Genomic DNA, 24259 nt, shown 5'->3' with positions numbered 1-24259 from the left:
TAAAGATCTGCTCCTTCACTGAGGGCTTGCAACCTTCTCTGTGTGCAAAATAAACTGAATGAAACCACATCCGTTCTTTGAATTCCTGAAATGGTTCCAAATGGTTTTGTTTTCAATGATGCTAACATCAAGAAACACCCTCAAAGGCTCAGGTAGCCTGATGTCTGAGTGTGCTCAGTCCCCAACATTAAGGAGACCATCATGGATGTAGATTTACATAATAGGGAATATTATGTATTTGGGCATATGGATTTACATACACCCAAAGAATATCTTAGCAATGATGGGGGGAAATATAGATCTTAGTAAGTCAATAGTAGAGTCCATGACCCTGAACTAGAGTCAAGGTCAAGAGTGAAAAGTAGCTTAAGGACTCTCTGAGTGGCATCATCCAACCTAAGCTCAGGTTGGGTATCCCAGTCCTGGGACTGGTGAGTCTCAGACTGTTTACCCGAAAGCTCAATGAAACCTTCCACTGTCCCTCCATCAGCCCTTCTGTGATATTGAACCAGTCTCTTTATTCTGGAATTATTTTCTGTATCCACAAATCATCTGACCCTCTAGAGCTAGATTTACGTTCTTTCCTTTCTTAACTACCCTAATACCTTTCTTACACTAAAGCTCGTCCATGACGATGAAAAATGACATAAAGGTATCATAGTTCTGAATTGGGCAAAGTTACAGCCCTGCTTGATGTGGTCCTAGGCTCCTATAAGAAACAGGAACTCCCTGGAATAGCTACCGGTTAAGTCCTTTCCATCTTAGATACTGTGAGTTGGCTTGTCAGTAAGTGTTGATTCTGGACAAATTATGCACTGTTGATATCCACACTATCAGACAAACAGGGGGCTATGCTTGACCCCAACTGACTAGTCACGGTTTAGAGCTGAGGCAACAGTCCAGTTCTCAGGACTGGTCATTTCCTTTATGGAGTATGTTTATATGCCAGTGGGAGATAGTTCCACGTTAGAAGAATTGAAATAAATGGGAGGATTCTTGGGGAGAAGGACAAGATAAATGTCTCCTTTGTTATCTCCTGCCAACAGGGGACCTCTGATAGCAGAAGAAACCACTTTGTGATTTCTAATCGAGGGGAAGAACCCTACCTTATCAGAAGCCACTGTGATGCTACATCCAGTTCTGTATGAATCCTTCAGAAACACATTGCTGAAATAGACCTCCCGCCCTCTGCACCTAGCCTTCAGGGTAGTCATCACTCCTCAATCTTGTGGAGGTACCAAGCAAAAACCATACTCACCCCACAAGCACTGCTGAGGGATGTGGGGAAAGCGAGAGGCTTCCACACTGGAATGAAGGTTCCTTCTGAGAAACAGACTAGAGAATTAATCACAGCATGGCTGTGGATCTGTAAGCACAGCCTTCAAAACTAAGTGTCTCCAAGCTTCAGAGCAGAAAACTTCTGAAAGTCAGAATCATCCTTTAGATTCTGACTGCAATGTGAATTCCTTAAGTTGTGATTAATGACGCCTAGGCATTAGAATTTTGAGATGTTTTGTTAAAAATTGTTACCTCGTTTCTCCTACAGGATGACATGAGTACACAATGATATATGCATTTCTCGGCAATCACAGAAGCAGTCCATAAAGACATGGGGTATTAGTATCCTGAGAGGCACATCTCTGTATCAGCTGCCTCCTGATGGGATTGGAATTCCCACAGTAGGAAGGGGATCCAGAAGCTGTGTGTGTGTGTGTGTGTGTGTGTGTGTGTAGAGAGAGAGAAAGACAGAGATAGAGAGACAGAAAGAGACAGAGAGAGATAGGGACACAGAGAGAGATAGATATCTATATATATTTATTTATCATATGTGTATATATATATATATTTTTATAGATAGAGAAAAAGGGAAAAATAGATGGTTGTGCACATATATATGCTTCTACATATTTGCTTGTGTGTCTGTGTGTGCTTGTGTGTATGTTTATGTGTGTATTTGTATGTGTGTGCTTGTATGTATTCTGTGTGTGTATGTGTACTTGTGTGTGTGTGTGTGTGTGTGTGTGTGTGTGTGTGTATCCAGAAGGCATATGTCTTGCTATAGAAAGGTATTTTGCTGGTGGTGACAGTAGTTTCTATAGAGTCCATGCTGCTGTCGCCTACCATGTGGCTGCAGCCTAGGATCCTCATCATATCAAGTGACGCAGACTAGTCAGACTAGTCCTTGTTCCTGGCAGCTCAGCCACAAGCCCAGTCCTCCAGCCCCAACAATGGTTCTATGAGCTTCTCAGTATCCCCTTAATAATCTCCACTCTTACAAGTTGGGCAGAAGTGTTGACTGCTGCTTGTAAATAAGCGCCTTCACAATGTTCTAGGAAATTTGCTCATAGATTTGCACTGGAAATTCAATGCACACTAAGATATTTTAAAACACTGTAGTACCCACACACTCGGAGCCCAGCTGAGGCCATACACCATAGGGACAGTTGCATTCTCAGGTGCTGTCTGGAGGGCCGGAATTAGAAAACCCCAGGACCACCTTCCCAAATGGAAACACCAGCTGGTTTGAGACTCTCAGGGAGAAAGGGAGAGGGATGAGAAAGCAACACCACTGCAGTTTCCATCCCTGCAATCAGTCCACCATTAGGATAGCAGGAACTAAATCCTGAGCACTGTCTAAACAGAAGAGAGCCATAGCCGTCTAGAGCCAGAGAGTCACCTGTTAGGGTTGTTGAGCTTCTTACAGGCTCTCTGAACCTATTTAACCTGGAGGGTCCTGGTCGGGGCTGCTTTGCCTGGAGTCTCTTAGAATCCCAACCTGAGAGTCCAAACACGCCTGTTTCCACTTTCCAGGCTGAAAAAATAAAGTCCAGCTATAGCTGGAGAGAGGTCATGTGCCCACGGGACTTGGGCTCTACTCAGGCTGAACAGCATGGTGTCATTAGAACTTCACTGTGGTTTGCAACGCCTCCCTTCAGCTCATTAATGAGGTTATGCAATCAGTGTTCTATAAAAAAAAAAAAAACAAGCTCATTCAAGCCTCATCTGTCAGCTCAACTACCTGGGAGTCTCACGTCCTCTCTGCACTCTGGACCCTGACTTCACCGACATGAAAACTCATTACTTTCTCCTGGTGATGTTATTTTTTCTCTTCTCCCAGATGGAGCTGGGTAAGCTTTGGGAACTTGTTGATGGCTCTGGTTGGGACTGGAGTTACCTAGGCTAAGGGGGAACATGTAATAGCTGCCTCCTGGTCTTCCAGGTCTAGTAACATAGTATCCTGAGTGGTTTGTGGTCAACAGTCTGGGCAGCAGCAAAATGAGCCTGGTATGGATTCAGAGAGTAGTGGGTATCTCCCAGCTCTAATGTTTGTCCCTAAAGTTTAGGAAATATCTTGTGTGGGAGTCTGCTTTGGTTGTGGCAAGATTCTTCACACCGAGAGACTAGCTTTTTGATCCAGAGGCAGACACTAGCTTCAGCTAGGGCTCTGGGTGGAGCCTCCCTGCTGCAGGCAAAGTGCCCCTGTCCCTTCACCAAGCCAGCTCAGCCAGTTGTAAATGCCTGGAAACACCAGGTATGCAGTCAAGAGATGACAGGTGAACTTTCACATTTCCTGGTAGCCATATTCTTCAGGCAAGATCTTACCAGCCAAAGGGAAATGCTTCACATCTGTCCAGAGGATACTCAGATTCTCTGGGCCAAAGCAGCTTGTCTCTGGCATAGGAGACAATACAACCCTGAAGTAGTGATTATGGACACATGTTCCTCATAGCCATCTCTCAAGGTCACACTGAGAAAGTAATATATTTCTGAGTTTTAGTTTACACATTTGTAGCAGGAGGGTTCCAGGGAAGAAATTTTAGCTGTGAAATTGTCTGAAAATCCTGTTTTGTTCCTCTCCAGGTTATCATGCTAACCTCTGGAACTATGCATTTGAAAATAAGTTGTGCCCCAATTTTCCCATGTGAAATCTGGGTGCAGGTGAATTTTCAACACACTGTTTTGCATAGTGATGCAATAGTCCATTAGAGAGGTAAAAAAAAATACATTTAATAAGTTACCCCTTTATAGGGTCTAGAAAATGCCAGTACACACAGGCAACACAATGTATGCTATTTGATATACCAGTCTTGGTACGTGTTTGGGAATGGGGTGGGCTGGGGCGGGAATCCTTTCATGAATTTTCCTTTCGTGAATTCATAAGAAGGAGAATTTTCCTTCCTTCTCATGGCACAAATTCAAGAAAATATAAAAGCATATTTTTCAGAATGAAGACTTTTTATTTTTATCTAGTACTCTACATTTGATCATAGGCAACTCATTCGAACTACAGAAATTGGCCCACCTCCCAAAGGTGGGCAGGATCAGCCATAATTCTCGATATTCCATTATGAGAATGGGGCTGAAATCCAGGACCACTTATGCGGATTGCTATACTCTCTGTGGTAGTGCCACGCTACTGTACTCTTTCAGAATACAAATATTCCACTTGTATCATCTGCTAGTATAAGATCTCCAGCTGCTTATCAGGAAATAGCTAAGGGCAGAGTCTATCTCATCCCCAAAGCCAAGATTATGGTACTTAGATGCCCCTGAGTCCCAAGGGCCAAGGAACACCATTAAGGAGCACTGAGTCCATTTTGACCATTAAGGAGCACCTGCTGTAGTGCTGAGTTCTATTTTGACCCTAGTGAAGGGCACTATTTAGTAAAAGTGTTTTTCTCTGGGATTGATACCTGCTATGGCCCCTGTGCTCTGGGTGGGGAAAAAGAATACATCCCCTGAGTGTCTTTTGCATTAAATATGCAGGCTCTCAAGAGTCCCCAGAGCCAGGCTGCTGCTGGACCTTGCATGTGCTTGGATTAGGTTTGGTGTGTGAAGTGTGACAGTTTTGATTTGATTTTTTTGATATATTCATAGATTGTAGGTAAAAATCATGTAGGATTGTAATATACAAAATGCTGTTTTGGGTAGTGCATACACTGTAAAACAATTATGTCTAGCTAGATACTGTAGCCATCACTTCATGCATTTGATGGCATTGCCAATGTGTTGTCTTGTCCTATCTACACTGTCTGAGCCTGTGCTTCTTTCTGAACTCAGAGTTTGGTGTGAAAGGTATTGAGTTCTGTTTCTGGAAGGCTGTATGGGACTAGCTCAATTTTGTGTCTCATTTGAGCACTCACAGGTACCAGTCCCCCGCCCCTACCCATGTCTGGTAGAGTCCTTAGACCTTGCCTCATCTAATTGTTCCATGGGACTCCACAAGACAAGACCATCTAGTTGACCAGCTTTCCTGGCAGATAAAGAAATGGGATCCCCACTATCTCCCTGTACAAATTGTCTGTGAAAACAGAAATGAGGTCAACATAACAAGATCTCAACCTAGGTCTTTGGAAACCAAGGTGCTTGAGGCTGCCACTGAACAAATATTTAGTGAGCAACAAACATGAATAGATAATAGATGAATAGAGAAAGCAGGGGGAGTCAGGGAGATCTCAGACTCTCTATAAACGTTCAACTCTAGAGGAAAACACTGTGTGTGTGTGTGTGTGTGTGTGTGTGTGTGTGTGTGTGTGACACTGAGAAGGCTTCTTTGAAGAGGCTGAAATAGAAGGAGAAACAGAACTCATTTTGGTGGGTGTGGTGTTTAAAATCTTCCCTCTTTCTCAACAGTTAACAGTGGTAAGATGCTGACTAAATTTAGGCCCCTGTCTTTTGCTGCAACCTTAAATGTGGCTACATTCTTACTCTACCATGATGAACTGGGCTGATCAGGGAATGTTACTGCAAACAGAGTTCCCTAACACAAGCCTCTGCAGACTCCATCACTCCCTAGCACTTTGCTTCTGATCGTTGGATGCAGAAGTCTGAGATGTCTGGCTGCAGAGGACATTGTATGTGTCAGGCAAGCAGATAGATGACATGGTTAAAAAATAGAGGGGAAGAAAGCAATAGGGCATTTATACTGAGTTCTCAGAATACTCTTAAGAGGAACATAGAATCAATGTATACATTTTATGGATAAACAACAGAAAGTTGGGGGTTTGGTTCCAAACCTTAGTGGGGTTATGTAAGGAGACACTGGGTGGGGGCTTGAAATCCTATAAGTAAATCCAGGGATGGTCAGGGCCAGATCAAGTGAGACAGATACTAGGAACTCCCACTAACAAAACTATGCCTCCTCCTCTTGCACCTGTCTTCTGTCCTTAAACCCTGAAGGACTGAGAATTAATCCAACCCACTACTATAGGCATTCACAACTCCACAAACTCCTATCTTCCTCACCTGCAAGCTCTAGACACAACCGTGTTAGGCTGAGCCTATTCCCTGCCTTAAAGCAGACAAATGACTCCAGGCACTAACACTGTTTGAGCTTAGTCAATACCCTGGCCTCTTCAGTGTCTCATCCAGGAATCCCCACCCTGACCTGATTGTCCTAATTCTTCCTGCCTCTTCCACTTCCTGTAAAAGCTTCCAGTAATAGAAATTCACCTTCTATGGTGTCCAGATCCCATCTAGAAACCACAAATCTTGTTAGCTCAAAAACAAGCCATGCAGCCTCCATATTTGGAGAAGGCCCAAATATGTTAGTTAGTAGGAAGTAAGAGTCAACAGACATACTCCAAAGTAGCATCAAAGCAAGGCCATGGGTTTCACTTCACAGCTAAAGGGACAGCTCTGTGTCATCTGTGTCCTAGGATCTCTTCCACATGGGGACTATGCCAGGGCTGCTCTACGGTCAGAGAGGTTGTTGACAAGGACACACACCCACTTGGGTTCCTGCATTCTTTCACTCAATTCCCCAAGCTCCCAGAAGGGATCACCATTCACACATTCTCTCTCAAGAAGACTCTAGATGAGCAGAACATTCAAGCTCTGTGATAGTAAACAGAGGTGCTGCAGAAGATTGAAGTTTCCTGCTGAACTTGATATTGGGAGCTATTTGAATTAAGAAGAGAGCCTGACTTATTTCATCCCTGAGCTGGTTTGACCTTTGGTTGTTTTTTCCTGGGAGTGGCAAGTGTAGTTTATTTCCTCCCCTTGTGGCCTAACAGATTGATAGACACATCCGTCCTTCTGTCAAGCCTCCACTCATGACTAAACAAACACCCCATTCCAAGTTGACATTGACTTTTATTTTTAACACCTCTAGTTGGAAGAACCAGATTCTTCCTGGCCCCTCCCCAGCAGGCTGGCAGCACATTTCCTTGTCCTGGCCAAGAGTTAGACTTTCTCTCAATAGCAAGACAGCAAGGACCCTGATGAACTCCGTTTTATGATTGACATTCAGACCCTGCTCACCATCAAGCCCATGGTGTAGGTCTGAAATTACTACCAAAAAAAACTGTAGATGATTCATAACATCTACACTCCGTCCCATGGCCTTGACCTCTTTGTAGGTGTATGTTCCAATGGCAAGATACCTGTAGACCCAGTGGGAGAGATGGGTGAATTGGGGCCCTAATTTTTCTGACACCATTGTGATTTGACAACCCATTCCATTTCACCTGAAGTTTCTTTTATCTAAATACCTTAAATTTTCATCAGAAAAATTTCAATCTCCCCTTGCAATGTTCATTTTAAAACTTCACATTTGCCTAGTATTGCATTACACAACCCTAGAGTCCCACCCACGGATCTCAAGGTGGATTCAAAATGAAGAACTGAAGATACAAAGTCCCAACAGCCTGATGGGTGCATGTTCATTCTCAGATTCACACATGCACATGTACACACACACACACACACACACACACACACACACACACACAACCATAGCTCAGTTGCCAAAAGGATACTTAGGAAATTTTATTTTCACAGATTCCTTATACAAAGCTCAAATATTACACTCAGTCTTTTAATATATTTTCTTCATTACTATTTTTGGTCATCCTTCCTTAAATCCTTAGGCATCTTCCCTATGCCAAGTCATGCTAAGTTGATCTAAGTCTCATCCTAGTTTAGATAAGGTGGGAGTGGAGAGATGAATGTCACAACAATGTATTATTTCAAAAAGTATGAAATTTTCAAAGAATAAATTAATAAGTAAAGAAGCATTACTGGGTAAAGATCCAGAATGTCTGGTATAAAATTAGGATTATATATCATATTTACAAAAAATTAAAATATTATGAGTTTGTGACAATAAACTCAGTTTTTCTGTCTTCAAGTTATATGGGGGGCAATGGATTCCTTGGATAACTAAGAACAGCTATAAATGCAGTAGCCAGTCAAGAGGAAGAAATGAGTAGCCTAGAGTGTGAGAATAAGGGAACTCTCACAATCTAGGTTTCTGCATTCTCAGTTGGAGAGGTGTCATGTTCTATGATAGTTCACACAGGAGAGTTGTTCTGGAACAGAGTGTGGCTGGAATGCTGACATTATACAGACAATACAGTGTAACTGGTTTTGTTGTATAATTTCCATACATATATGCAATGTCTTGTGATTATATCCAAAGCTCCGTTGCTCTTCCAGGTCCTCCCTCGCCTTCCCCTTGTACAGCCTCAGTAGCCCACACTTACTCCATGGCACCCTCTCCCATATATGAGAGAGAACTTAAGCTTTGTAGGACGGCTCATCTCCCGTAAAATCACAGTCTGGCTCCCTATACCCTGGGTTTGAGTCCAGCACTTCAAAAATACATTAAAGTTGAGTTATTTTCTAGTTTATAATTCCTAGAATAAATTATAATTGTGTGGCTATGTCTGGATATGCACTATTCATAAATATTTGACCTAAGAATATATAAACTTATGAGATATTGCTGCCCTTACTCAGAGCATTCCCCTCTCTTGTTAATCCTCTCTGGGAATCAATCACAGACACACAGGCAATCACTTCCTAATCTAATCAATTTGATAATAAAAACTAATCAGCATAGCAACTTTGACATGAGCCAAATTACCACAACAGCGGAAGTTTATTTCTATGCCTTTTATTATGCTTTTTGTTACTATGGCTCTGCAGTATAACTTTCTAAATGTGTGTGTGTGTGTGTGTGTGTGTGTGTGTGTGTGTGTGTGTGTGTGTGTGTGTGTGTGTAGGGGATTGTGTGCATGCATGTTTGGGAACTACTTGCATACTTGGTACTCAGAGAAGTTGGAGCAAGGCATCCAATCTCCTGGAACTGGGATTAAACACAGGTTTTAAATGATTGTGTGGATACTAGAAATGGAACCTGGGTCCCTGGAAGAACAGCCAGTACTCATAACCACTGAGTCATTTTTCCCAGGCCATTTTTTTTTTATAACTTGAAGTAAGATATTGTGATTCCCCAATATTCCTCTTTCTGTTCGGAAATACTTCAGTTATTTTGGAGTTCTCTGTGTTACTCTATACTTAAGGATTGTGTCTTATCCTATTTCTGTGAAGAACGTCGTAGAATTATGATAGGAAATGCCTCTACTCTGTCGATCATTTGTAGTGAAATTGCCTAGATGATTCATAAGTTTGAAATGTCTATTTCCTGATGTGTTCATTTTCTTTCTTTAGAGGTTTCACTGTAGAGGTCTCGAACATCATTTTTATGGATGTGTAAAAGTAATTTTGAATAAATTATGCAGAAATGTGACTTTTTTTGCCAATTGAATGGGCTTGCTTTTCTTATTTCTTGTCTAGCAAGTTCTGTATTGGTGTAGAAGAAAGGTGCTTTCTCTTCTAGATGGATTATATAACTCATACTTTGCTGAAAATGTTTTCTTTTTTTTTTCTTTTTTTTTGGAGCTGGGGACCGAACCCAGGGCCTTGCCCTTGCAAGGCAAGCTCTCTACCACTGAGCTAAATCCCCAACCCTGAAAATGTTTTCTTATATCTAAGAGTCCTTTGGTGGACTCTTTCTAGATTATTTTTAGATATAGGATCACATCATCTTCAATTGGGTATAATTTCTTTCTTTCCCACTTGTATCTTTTCTGTTTCTTTCTTTTGCCGTATTTCTCTAGTTAAGAACTCAAACACTGTTGTTGAAGAAGAAATGTTTTCCATTGGCTCATATATTTGAATACTTGTTCACTAGTTTGTCATGCTGTTTGGTTATGGAACCTTTGGAGGTGGAGCCCTGCTGGAGGAGGTAGTTAGCTGGTAGTGGGCTTTGATAGCTTGTAGCTTTGCTTCACTTCCTGTTCTTGCTTCCTCTACGTAGATCAAGTATGACCAGTCAGCTCTCTACTCTTCCTGCTTGGTTTTAGTTACTGTTGCTATATGTGGGGGTTTGAATAAGAATGGATTCCATATGTTTAAATACTTGGTCTTTAGTTGGTAGAGCTGTTTAGGAAGAATTAGGGCATGCATCCTCGTCAGAGGAGATGTGTCACGGAGAATTGGATGTAAGACTTCAAAAACATTTGCTAGGGTGCTCTTCTCTTGGTGCCTTGTTCATGGCTCAAGATGTGAGCCGTCAGCTGTCCCTGCTTACACGCCCTTGTTCCAACATCATGGACTCTACTCCTTTGAATCTGTAAGCTCCAGTAAATGCTTTCTTTTCTAAGTTGTCTTCATCATGGAATTTTGTCACAATACTATAAAAGTAACTAAGACGCCAAGCCTTCCCCACCATGATGGACTCTGTCCCTCTGAAACTTTAGTTAGAAGAAAACCTCCCCACTCCTTAAATTGTTCTTTGTCATGGAACTCTATCACAACCACAGATAAGTAACTAAGAGAGAAGTTGGTTTCAGGAAAATGGAGCTGTGCTGTGAAAAGCACGATCATATTATTCTTCTGAGGAATATGGGAGAATTTGGAGCTTCAGACCAGAAAACCCATTGAATTCTGTAAATAGAGATAAATGAACTATGCTAGTGGGGCCTGGAAGACAGTAATTCTAAAGACTATTCAGACAATGGAGGTCTGGCTCATGAGTTTTCAGAGGAGAAAATTATTCAAATTGTACCTGACAAGAGAATGTTCATGAAATTTTGCCAAAGAATCTGGTTGTATCTGCCCGTGACCCGAGAATTTGTGTGGGACTAAATTAAAAAGTAATTAATTTATTATGTTTTTGTTGGGGAGTAAATTTTAACACAACATAGCGTTGAGTCTATGGCATGGTGATTAGGACAACAAACATGGTAGGAAAAAATTTTTAAAAAGTACAGTTTGGAAAGCAAACGTTACTAAGAAAGTTAAGACTTCAATTGTGTGCTGAAAGGGAGTTTGTATTTGTTTAAGAGAAGCTGCATGATCTGGACAAAAACAACAGAAAATGTGTTGTGAGGATAAGACCCTACTTGGATGGGCCTCCAAATTATGAAAGTGTTGTATTCAGAATCTTCTGCAACTGAGGTCCAAGTGGCCAGGGGCCATCTCAAGCTGGGTGCAGAACTTGATCATGTTACTCATGTGGTACTTTTTTGAACAAGAAAACTATGCAAGATTAAGGGGACTGTGGGCTTTTCCTTTACAAGTTCAGAGAATGGTGGAGACCAGGTAATGTATGTCAAAGTCAGAGTACTTTCAAGGAATCCCTGGGGGGAGGGTGGGCATTTTATAAGGCTGTGATAGTGAAACTTGGGTTGCAGAGATCCCAAGATGTTTGAGATGCCAGAGCCATGAGATATCTGCCAAGGAGAATTTCATATAGGAAATGGAATCAGGAATCAGCCTAAAAATGTATGTTGCAGGCAGCAAAGCTAGAGTCAGTGTCATTTAAATCTATTGATGCAGTATTCGGACCAGGATGGGTTTCAGTTTTGCTTTGGTCTAATCTTTCCTCGGTGTGCCCATATTCCTTTAGTCTGGAATGGTAATGTATATTCTGTTTGACACTACAAGTGTGTTATTTGTTCTGTAAGTTTACAGGGGTCATAGTTAAGACATTGTTTTGGGTCTCTGAAGAGATTCGGAGTTGCAACTGTCCAATACCAATAGTGTTGCAACTATTAAAGACTATGAGGACTTTTGCAGTTGGGTTAAATGTATTCTCATCATGAGATGGCCATGAACCTTAGACAGCCACGGGGAGAATGTTATGGTTTGAACAAGAAATATCCCTCCTTGGCTCATGCATCTGAATGTGTCACCAGTGAGTGACTTACTCTCTTGGGGGTAGGTTATGTCACCAGTTTGTGTCACCAGTAAGTGATACTATTGGGAGTAGGTTATAAGAGCTTCAGGAAGGGCAGCCTTGCTGGATGAAGAAGTCACAGGCTTCTGAAGGAATATAGCCTCACTCCACTTCCTTTTCTCTTTCCCTGCTTCCTGTGTGATGTGATCAGTTGGCTCCCTGCTCCTGCTGATATGTTTTTCCAGCATTTTACCATGACTTCCCCACTGTAATGGGCTCTATTCCCAACCCTGGAGGCATAGACCAATATAAACCCCATTTCTCTAAGGTGCTTTTGGTTACAGTGCTTTATCACAGCAACAATAAGTAATTATGAGAAACGCTGTATTAAATAGAAATGGTCACATAGAGTCAACTCCTTCCTGGCGTTAAAGGAAATACTTTCAATTTTTCCTCACCCAGTATAATGCTGGCTATGAGTTTGTAACATAGGAATCTTGCTATGTTGAGGTATGATCATCCTATCCCTGGTTTCTTCAGGGTTTCTGAATAATAGACATTGAGTTTACTCCAAGTCATTTTCTGCATCTATTCTCATGGCCATGAAAATCTTTTCTCTTTATTAGGGTCATTGGTATATTGGTTATATTGTCACATATGCAGAATTACTCTTGCACAAGTGGGATGAAATAAACTTGGTCATCATGTGCTGACTTTTTAATGTGTCACTGAATTATTTGCAAGAATTTTATTCAGAATTTTTAATCCGTTCAACAAGGAAATTGGCATATAGCCTTTTTTTGTTGGTGTGAGCCCTTATCTATCTTTTTTTTTGCATTGGTCTAATAACTACTTTGGATAATTGATTTGGAAATGTTCTTTTTCTTATTTTGTGGAATAGTATGAAGTTCTTTAAAACCCTGGTAGACTGCTATATTAAATTTCGCTAGTAGTGAAGTTTTCCTTGTTGGTGGTGGTAGAGGAGTGGGAGGTCAGGTGGGGGGGCTCTGGTGGTGGGGTGGGGGTCAGGTGGTAAGGGTGGGTGTGTTGGAGGGGTGGGAGGTCAGGTGGGGGAGTCGGGTGAAGGGGGGGGGGTCAGGTAGTGAGGGTGGAGGTGGTGGAGAGGTGGGAGGTCAGGTGAGGGATCTGGTAGTGGGGTGGGGGTCAGGTAATGAGGGCAGGGGTGGTGAAAGGGGAGGTCAGGTGCAGGATCAGGTGGTGAGGGTGGGAGTGGTGAGGGGTATGGATGATTACTGCTTCAGTCTCATTGCTCTGTGTATCTACATCATCTCAATTCACTGTCCATAGGTCAAATGCATCCAAGAATGTGTCCATTTATTCTACACTGCATAATTCATGCCAATACAATTTCTTGGGTATTCTGTAGTATCAGATGTAATACTTCCTCACTCATCTCCAATACTATTGGCTTCATGTTCACTCTTTCTTCACTTCCTAGCCAATGTGTCCATGACTTTGTCTATCTTGCTTACCTTTTCCAGGAAGCAAGCCTTTGTTTTATGGATCCTTTACACGGTTTCTGGGTTTTCCATTCATTATTTTCAGTTCTGACTGACACTGTTTTACTGCCTTATTATTAACTTGGGGTTTGGATTGATATTGCTTATTTAATACCTCAAGGTGTATCATTATCTTACTTGAGAATGTATTTGCTTTTATTGTAAGCACTGATAGTTATAAATGTCCTTTCTAGGATGACCATTGGCATACACACAAGGTTGTAGTACTGGGTAATTTGTTGTTTCTGTTTCATTTGCTTCTAAGAAGTTTGTTTTGTTTGTTTAGTTGGTTGTTTTGTTGTTGTTGTTGTTGTTGTTCTTTAGGTTTTTTTGCTTTGTTTTCTCTTTTTTCCCCAAGACAGAGTTTCTCTGTGTAGCTTTGGGTGGGCTAGAACTAACTATGTAGCCCACACTAGCCTTGAACTCACAGAGATCCACCTGCCTCTGCCTTCCCAGTGCTGAATTTAAAGGTGTGTGTCAGCATCACCTGGCTTTTATAAAAATTTAAATTCCTCTCCCCTTTTCTTCAGTGACCTACTGATTTTTCTAAAGCAAATTTGATACATTTTCAGTATATTTATGTCTTTGTACCATGTCTCTTGTTGCTAATTCTTAATTTTATTGTATTGTAATCTGATAAAATACAAAATATTTCAATATTTATTCATTAAAACTTGTATTGTGTAGTTTAGAGCCTTGGGGTGGGATAGTATATGGCTGTCCTTACAGTCGTTTGATCTATGCTACAGTTACTCCAATGATTCTGTGTTCATTTTTGTCTAGGATGCTATCTTCTGACAATGGTGGACTGATAGCATTCATTAGCACTGAATCTTGATATATACCTCTCTTTATGCTAAATAGCGTTTTGTTTTTATGAAATTGGATCTACCAAACTGGTGACTATATATTGCAATCACTACATCTTCTTTTACATTTCTTTTTGAGATTGTCATGCACGAGTTCTGTACTTACATCATTTCCACCCTAATCTCTCCCCCTTCAACTCTTCCTACGTTCCCACACTACCCTCAAACTTATTACCTCTTCTTTGACTGTTAGTGTTCACACATAAATGCATACATATATGTAGAGACAGCCTGTTCTATCAATCTAGTGTTGTTTATATATGTGTGTGTTTAGGGGTAGAGAACCTATCATGGGCTCATCTCTGGAACAGACTCTCCCTCCCTCTCTCATTTATAAGTAGGGCTTCATGAGATGACCCCTCTCCATTGTGTAATGTCAAGTGATGGTGCAATTGTACAGGTCTCGGTCAGGCGCACTCTATTGCCAAGGTTTCACAGGTGCAGCTCACTGTCGTATACAGATTAAGCTGATTCTCAGACAGCATCCTTACATCCCTCCCACCCCCCTTCATTACATCTTCTTGATCAACTGCCGTTTATTACTATCGAGTGATATTCTTCTTCATTTGGGGCTAATTTTTATTTAAAATCTACTTGGTTGCAAATGAATAGAGTTACTCTTAATCCTTTTCAGATTACATTTAGTCAGAAAATTATTTCCATTTTTTTACTTTCAGGTTGTGTCTTTTCCAGTGCAATTGGATTTTGTAGGCAACAAGCAGTTGGATCTTGTGTTTAGTCTAATCAATCAGCCATCATGACCTTAAATTAGTAAATTAAGGCCATTTATGTCTAAGACTATTGTTGAAAGTTTGTGCTAATTCCAATAATTTTTCCCAGTTTCATTCTCTCTCTCTCTCTCTCTCTCTCTCTCTCTCTCTCTCTCTCTCTCCTCTCTCCCCTCCCCCCCTCCCTTCTCTCCCTCTCCCTCTCCCTCCTCCTCCTCTCGATTTCTCTCTCCTTCCCTCTATCCATTTTCCCTCCCTCTCTTCCCCCCTCTCTCGCTCTCCCTCTCACTCTCTCTCTATCCATGCTATTGAGTTGAAATGTTTGATTCTTCCATATTTCTCATAATTTTCATTTATTAGTCTCATGAAATTTATGCTTTCCCAAGGGTTCAACAATTTTATTCACAGGATATAGGATGCTTTCTATTATCTTCTGCAATGCTACCACAGCAGTCATGAACTGTTTTAGCTGATGTCTATCTTATAAGGTCTTTATTCCCCTGTGTTCAGAGAAGCATTGCTAGATATAGTACTATTGTTTGAATGTTAGTTAGGTATATTTGCTCTAATAGCTGCAAATATATACCACTATGTTCATTCTCTTGTTCTTTAATGTTTGTACTGATAACTATTGTTATAATTCTGAAGAATGGGCCTTCATAGGTAACCTGTAACTCATGCCTGCAGCTTTCAGCAGTCTTTCTTTGTTTTATACTAAAATCATCTAAACTATTATTTGCCACGGATCATCTTTTCACTGGACACATCTATTTTGAATTATCTGTTCTTCTAAAGTGGACAGTCTCCCTCTAGATTTTGTAACTTTCAACTACAATTCACAGGTTTCCCTTTTCTTTAACTGGTATCTCTTTCTATTGTTACCTGAAAGTTAACCTTTGTCAAAGATAACTTTAAATCAGTATATTCTGTCTTGTGACTTCTATTCTGTGATGATGCTGGGTTCTTGATGTTTGCTTTATTTCATGGTTTACATCTAGAATCTGCCTTTGCTGAAAGTTTCTTCCAACTTGCTGAATTTCTCATCCAAGTCTCACAATAATCTTCTCGTTTCACTTATCTTTGAATTCTTCCTGACTTAAAAGCCAGATGTTGAATGTCTTCTCTGGAATTTCAACCATTTCAATATTTTGGATTCACTTTATTGAAGATTTAAGAAATGTGGAGTCACCGCGTTACCTTTCCTCTCAGTCTACATTGTAGTCTGTGCTTCTCCCCTTTTCTACTCTTGTGGTTTTGCAGGTTAGTTGATATGGGTCAGAGATATCATCGGAGATATCTCTGATGTCTAAACAAATTAGAGCAGAAAGAATGGTCCCCAGGCCAACCTCTGATCTGACACATTGCTCACTAGGACTGCTACTAGGCTGAATTCCTGAGAGTGCCCTCTACACACAGGCCTATAAATGCAGTAAGTGTAGATGCTGACTGTGGACTGATCAGCTGGTAAGCTGAATCTGTGAACCATTAAGTTACACATCTCCTTACACCATTGGTCCTCTATCGCTGCATGTGAAGTCCCTGTGAGTGTAAAAAAAACCCCTCAGGCTGTGTGTGTGTGTGTGTGTGTGTGTGTGTGTGTGTGTAGATAACATAATATGATATGTGATATAATATATGGCAGAATAATTATGTTATATATGTCATAATAATATCTATATATATTTAATACATCAATTAACTCTTTGACAGTTCCATGCATTATATTTGATTATGTTTACTCCTCTGCAATTCCTCCCAGATTCACACCCCATTCCATCCTCATTCAATGCTTTTATTCACGCTTGAATGATGTTAGTGTTGCCTATATCTTAGTGTGTGGCCATTGACTAGAGGATAGTTGATGTACTAGGGGATGAGCCCTTAAAGTAACAGACCTGAAAGATATAAACCACTAAGAGCTTCCTCAGCTAGGTCTGAGACTTCAGAACTACAGTGCCCTACAAGTTTAAGTCAGACAAGTATGCATAGATAAATGCATTTTCAATTTAATATTTTATTAAGTCTTTGAATTAATACAATATATTTTGGTTAATTTCACCTTCCTTCCTACAGTTCTCCCAACACCTCCTAGATCTACCTTCACATCCCCATCTCTCCCAACTTCATAACACCCCGCTCTTTTAAATAATTCACTGAGATCAAGTTATGCCACCAAATACTTAAAGGTTTAGTACCATCTGCTGGAGCAAGGTTGACTATCAGGGGCTATATTTTGAAAGAAAATGGAATCTTTGTTCCCCAAGAAGCTATCTAGTATCAATAGAATTTTGGTTCAGGATAAGTGTTCATGAACCTCTCTTCATCCTGGAATATTGAAGTGTAGCCTCCATAGCCTCAAGATCAACTCCATAGCAATGGCCTTTAAGAGAGAATTCCCTTAAGGGCTACCAGCTTGTCTGTCTTGCATTTACCAAATGTTCTCAAATCTTTGGAGTTACAGCTAAAAGTCTAAACATATCTGTTCTCCCCTTGTAGGTGCTGGCATTCTCACAAGTCTTGGACGCAGAACAGATCAATACCGATGCCTCCAAAATGGAGGATTCTGTCTCCGCTCCAGCTGCCCATCTCATACCAAACTACAAGGAACATGTAAACCAGATAAGCCCAACTGTTGCAAGAGTTGACAGTGGTTTGAAGAATGGACATAAAGGACAAGCAAGGGATTGTAAAATTAGTATTTTAATAAATGAAATGTTTTTGAAGTTTATTTACATCATCTCAAAATAAATTTTATGCCTCAGTTTAGAAGAGCAATCTTTTAAAAGTGTTGGGCTTAGAACAAGAGGTGGGAAAATCCAGAACATCTGCCGGGCCCTGAGTAATGACGGTCACAATTCGAGTGACACCACTTCTATGTAATTTTATCACATGCAAGATGCACCCAGCATAGGAAGTTTACACAGAATTGAACAGAGAACACAGTCTTCTATGATGTAAAAGAGGATGATTCTTCAATAGTCTCAGCAGTTAATCCTATGGCACCCTCTCTGCAACCTTAGCATTAGAAACCCCTTTATAACTGTAAGTTGTCCAACCAAAGCTCGTCCTCCATGAGTAATCTCTGGACTTCCTGGTAAGTGCTTTTAAAAAAGATTAGGCCACAACTTTCAAATCTAATTGTGTATCACAAATCTGTGTTAGGACTGGGACATCTGTGATTCAGGTCTTCCACAGTGTGACGTCTGCAGACATGCGTGAATGGATGAAAGAAATTATGACATTCAATTTTTCCTGAAAGTGCTCTTCCATCTACTGATGGCACACATGATGTGGTAGTTTTCAGAACCTGCCTCCACCACTTCGTCTTCAACTCTTAGTAGGCAAATGATAAAAAACTTAAAGCACTTGAAGCTTTATTCCCCAAAACAAAGTCCTATTGTAAGTAGAATTTATCTCCAGTCCATACTAATATCCCTCAATGAGATGATCATTTCTATAGAGAAAAGCTGAGTAAGGAAGATGCTGACACTGGGGAGGACATTAAGTCGACTCAAATATTCTCAGTAATGCAGACACAGTGGTTTAAATCCATGTTTTTAGTCATTTCCTTAACCTGGAAACCTCAGCAAGAAAACTAAATAATTCTTCTCTGAGAATAAACCCCAGTGAAGATGGATGGGGTCCCTTCTTTCTATACCTAACTTAGGTTTTCAGGGTCTGCTCAGGTCTGATTTCAGATAGGCAACCTCTACTCACATGATGGGGTGTTCTATGTAAGCTGTGTAAGTTCAGGTAAGTGGTCATATAACACTCTGTCCCTGATGGATAACATATAGTAATGTGTTGAACCACTTTCAGTAAAGAAAGAGCAGCAGTGTAAATTTTCAATAGAATATAGGCTTCCTCTTCAGGAAGATCTGCCTTCTAATTCATTCAAAGAGTCATAGATAGATAGATAGATAGATAGATAGATAGATAGATAGATAGATAGATAGATAGATATTTTGTGTATATACATATATAGATAAATACATATATACAGATTAAAAATATACATATACAATATGTTAATATATTATATGAATTAATAGATATAATATAAACATAATATAAATAGAAACTATAATATAAACAGAAATATATGGGCTTGTATCAGTTAATAGACCAAAGCCAACCTATATATTGACTTTCTTTTTCTAATTATTTATTTTATGTATATGAGCACAGTGTTGCTCTCTTAACACATACCAGAAAGGGGCATTGAATCCCACTACAAATGGATATGAACCACCATGTGATTGCTGGGAATTGAACTCAGGACCTCTGGAACAACAGTTGGTGCACTTAACCACTGAGCCATCTTTTCAGCCCATATTGACTGTTTCTTAAAGCTCGAATAGTACTTTCTTCCATTTGACTTAGAAATTATCTGCTTATACCAATGACAAATGAAATTTAAAAAGTCAAAGAACAGGTTTTCAAGAATACTTAAGTGAACAAGAAATAAAAACCATAGCAAATCATTACAAGGGGAAGCATTATAATGGGAACAGATGAGGTGTGGCGAACCTTAGGCATATTGAAGAAGGTGGAGCACAGGGGAGTTTTCGCAAATAAAAATGATGATTACACCAAAGATTTTAGAACAATACACCTTAGTGACTGTCTGCACAACATTATGACCAAGAAGCAAGTTGAGGAGGAAAGGATTTATTCAGCTTACATTTCCACATTGCTGTTCATCACCAAAGGAAGTCAGGACTGGAACTCAAGCAGGTCAGGAAGCAGAAGCTGATGCAGAGGCCATGAAGGGATGTTACTTACTGGCTTGCTTCCTGTGCCTTGCTCAGCTTGCTTTCTTGTAGAGCCCAGGACTATCAACCCAGGGTTGACACCACCCACAATGGACCCTCCCACTTTGATCACTAATTGAGAAAATGCCTTACAGCTGGATCTCATGGAGGCATTTCCTCAGGGGAGGCTCCTTTCTCTGTGCTAACTCCAGTTTGTGTCAAGTTGACACACAAAACCAGCTAGTACAGTGACAATGATCAATGGGAGTGGTCACAACCCAGTCTTGAACACAGAATTGCTGGCAGATGTCCTGGCAGACGTTCCTGCTGAATAAAGTTGTGATGGCTTCCAATCCAGCTGGTTATTGTGACGGTTAATAGCAGGTTTTGTGGCTGAGATCTTTCTTTTAACCTCCTGGTCTCCTTTGCATTTTGGGTAGGGTTGACAGAGGTGATTTAATTTTTACTTTAATAACTATCAGGTTTTTTTCAAACACAACTAGAGCAAGAATTGTGACATCTTCCTCTTTATATCACTTCCAAGACCCCAAACTTACTATTTCACAGTTTCACAAATGGTCCCTGGTGAGCCCATCCTGAGTTTGACACTGATTCTGCTTTTTATTTCAGCAGCTAGCTCCTCTCCCCTTTGGAGGTTATATGTTACTACCTGGTTTCCCACTCTCTAAAACCAGTCATCTTCACCATACATTGGTTTCCAAATTTCATGGTCACAGTAAATTGCTTTTGCTTTGTTCACTGAGGCCATTTCGCAAATGTACTTCTCACAGCCATGGTAAGAGATTGTCCTCTGGATCCTTCTAGAGAGGGCATGTAGAGTGGCTAGAGAAGTATGGGTCTGTTAGACTGGCAAATCCATGTTTATATCCCAATGACCTCAAGTCTCTCAACTGCTACCCTCCCATTAAGCCAGGGAAACGCATGTGGTTCCAGTTTGCTTTTATTTTATCTGCTTGTTTCACAGAGTTAAAGTCCTTTCCACTTTCTATGTTAAGCTAAATGAAAAGCCTCTACTTAACATTCCAATCTAAATATATCTAGAATGATCTCCATGATTCTAGTCCTCCACCATCTATTTTGACATATATTTTCCAAATACTTGTTTGTATGAATTAGAAAATTGAAGTAACCCATTTGAAGGATGGTATGCTCATCATGGGTAATATTTTCTGGTTTTCCTTTAGTGCTCTGTGCCAGCTATAATCTCATGATATATCTAGTGGTCACTATAGTCTCAGGATATAACTAAAATGAAATGAGTAATGAAATGTGCCTGGGAAATGCTGAAGAGTCTGACAGGGTATCTGACTTAAGAGATTTCCTCTAGAACTACGTTGTTTTTGTTTTCAGGTGGATTGTTTGTTCCTCACCATGCAAATCTGTTCAGTGTCTCCAGCTTCTTCAGGGTGTTGGGGCAGACCTGTAAAGTATCTTTCAGAAAACAGGTCCCTTCCCTATTGGTTCTCTAACAGAAACAGTAGACACCCTGTGGGTCTGGAAATCCAACTCACATTGTCCTCTGGCCCCTAGCAGGAAGAGATTCTGCATCTGACTTTTAGAAATTGCAGACTTAAAATATCAGAAACGAAATCACTCTAAACCGGATTTAATATTTAAATACGAAATATCAAGCTCTAAATTTACTTTTAAATGTTCCATACCATGAGTCTGAGCAATGGTTTGTTTGTATGATCTTAAAATATAGATGGCAATAACAAAAATAGTAAACAGTTATTTTAACAATCCTTCTGCACAATTGGAGTAACAAAACAAATTTTATAAGTAGCTACACCAACTGGGTAGAACAAAAACAAAAGCCAATTTAAAATTGACAAAGTAGGGCTTAAGAGATGGGCCAGTGGTTCAAGATGCTCCAAGAGGACCTGCATTCACTTCCCAGCACCTATGAGACAACTCTTTGTAACTCCAATTTGACAGTTCCAGGGAGGGGATCCAATGCCCTCTTCTGACCTTCTGTGACCTTCTGGGGGCATGAGGCACCACACATGTTACACAGACATATATCCGGGAAAAACACTCATAGACATAACATAAAATAAATAAATAAATGGTGGACACAGTAACCTGTCTGCACACAGTCTGATAACCACAGCATTGTGGGGTGAGGACTATCACAAACCTCTGCCTTAGTTGAGGGGGAGAGGAAAACTTCCCGTGGCATAAACAGTCTAAAAGAATTCATGTCCACCAAACCATTCCCGCAGAGAACATGGGAGGCAATACTTTGGAGTGAAGAAAGCCACATGCATAACCAACAGACTATGGAAAGAGAACAGAATTACAACTACTAAACACAAGATAGAACTAAGAACATGAAAAGGCAAAATGGCAGCAACCCGCGCACACCTTCTGATAACAGTATTATTAACTATGTATAAATGAGAATATGAGAATGACCCTTCAACCTCCAATCAGAAGGCACATATTTGTTCAATAGATTATTAAACAAAATCCAGCTTTTTCCTGTTGCCTACATAGGAATCTATCTTACCTTCCAAGATAGATACCACCTTCAAGTAAAAGAAGGGGGAAAGGTATTCTAAGAAAATGTGACTAAGAAGCAAACAGATGTTGCTATTCTAATATCTGAGAGAATAGTTCCCACGCTAACATTAATCAGTAGAAATAAAGAACACTTGATTTAAAATCAGGGAAAGACTTATCCAAAAAGACACTACATTCTTAGTCTAGTTCACTAAATCCTGGCTCTCTCAGTTACATAAAGAGCATATTTCTGGACTTTGAGGCACAAATTACTATTAACTATTAAATTTTAGATGGATTTACTCCATTTCTTCTACATACAGTAACCTGGGAAAACATTAATGGAGAGCTAGCACTCTGAGAAGATAAATAAGACAAGCAAATGACCTTGATGAACACACATGCAAAACTCCTCAATAAGATACAATCTGAATATGGGCATAAGTTTTTAAAATTACCGGTTACGACCAAGTTGGTTTCCCGTCAGATATGTAGGCATTGGTCTATATTTAAATCAATTAATATAATGTTAATCATATAAGTGAGCTTTAAGATAAAAATGATGTAATCACCTCAATAGATGCAGAAAATGGCTGTAATGCATTTTCATAAGTCTCAGAGAGGGTTGTGATGGGGAGAACTAATCTGAGCATAATAAAGGCTATATAGGACCAACCCACAGGCAATATTGCCCTGATTGGAGAACGCCTGAAGCAATCCCATTAAAAATCAGGAACAAGACAGGGTTATCTCCTAGTCCCAGCCCTTTACAATATAGTGCTTGAAGCACTCACTAGCTAACGCAACAAGGTAAGAGAAGAAAATTAAAGGATACAAACAGGAAAAAAAAAGTCAAATTATTCCTACTTGTAGATATACTTAAAAGATCTCAAAAAGTTCACGTGAAATCTTCTAGAAACCATCAACATTTTCAAAAAACCAAAAAATTTCAGAAAATCCACAAAAATCAGTGGCCTTTCTGTACACCAACAACAAACATGCTGAGAGGGAGACACAGACACACTACCATGCATAATAGTCCCAATTTTTCTTCTAGAAATAAACCTAAAAAAGGACATCAAAGTTCCCTACAACATAACTTTAAATCTCTGAAGAAAGAGATGGGTAGACATCACTAGAAGTAGAAAGACATCCCATTCTCATGTATGTGTAAAAATGACTTTTGTGAAAATGACCATCCTCCCAAAACCAACTTATAAACTCAACTAAACCCCAGTCAAAATCTCCATCTCAGTTCTCATAGAAATAGAAAAAAAACCACTGAAATTCATATCAAACTATGAAATACCTTGGACAACCAAAACAATCCTGAGCTAAAAGAACAGATCTGGATGGATTGTTATTTCAGACCGTAAGACAGATTACAGAGCTGCTGTCATAGTTGTTGGTTTTAAGGCCAGCTTGCCACAGATTAAAATCAGCTGAATTGAGAATCCCACTTAAAGAACTGGCCACAATGATATCGGAAGGTCCACTCCAACTGTAGGCAGTACCTTGTGGTAGGTCCCCAGTTAAAATAAGTGTACTTCACCTCACCTCACTTGCTCTCACCTTGATCTGGCCCGTTATCCCTGATGCTGCTGATTCCTTTGCTAACAGTACAGCCACATTCCAAGCTTCTCTCATGGGATAGGAAGCAGGGGCTCTCCAAGAACTTTCAAGACTCCTTATAATACCAGACTGGGACTAGTGAGGCAATTTGGCTTGTGCACTACATGACTACTGATCATCACCCATTATTGATAGACAATTTTTTGGTACTGCTCTAGTATTGTGCCCTCAAGTCTCAAGGACTTGGTATTGTGTTTTTAGCATTGTAGGTGTGATTTGTCTGTTGCTGCTATTTTAAACATTGCATAATGAATTCCAATTT

The 24259-nt window shown here is 40.2% G+C and overlaps 1 protein-coding gene across 1 annotated transcript; it reads left to right on the top strand.

Moving 5' to 3' along the window:
• The first annotated feature begins 3007 nt into the window (after positions 1-3007).
• Positions 3008-17854, top strand: LOC116914863 (beta-defensin 1). Its single transcript, XM_032919311.1, has 2 exons — positions 3008-3128; positions 17582-17854. Exons 1-2 carry the CDS (start codon positions 3068-3070, stop codon positions 17728-17730), a joined length of 210 nt encoding a protein of 69 aa, XP_032775202.1. The 5' UTR covers positions 3008-3067; the 3' UTR covers positions 17731-17854.
• Positions 17855-24259: the final 6405 nt, after the last annotated feature.

Source organism: Rattus rattus, chromosome 13 (assembly GCF_011064425.1).
Source record: "Rattus rattus isolate New Zealand chromosome 13, Rrattus_CSIRO_v1, whole genome shotgun sequence".
In the NCBI taxonomy this organism is placed as follows: domain Eukaryota; kingdom Metazoa; phylum Chordata; class Mammalia; order Rodentia; family Muridae; genus Rattus; species Rattus rattus.
This window is presented reverse-complemented; position numbering and strand designations above follow the sequence as displayed.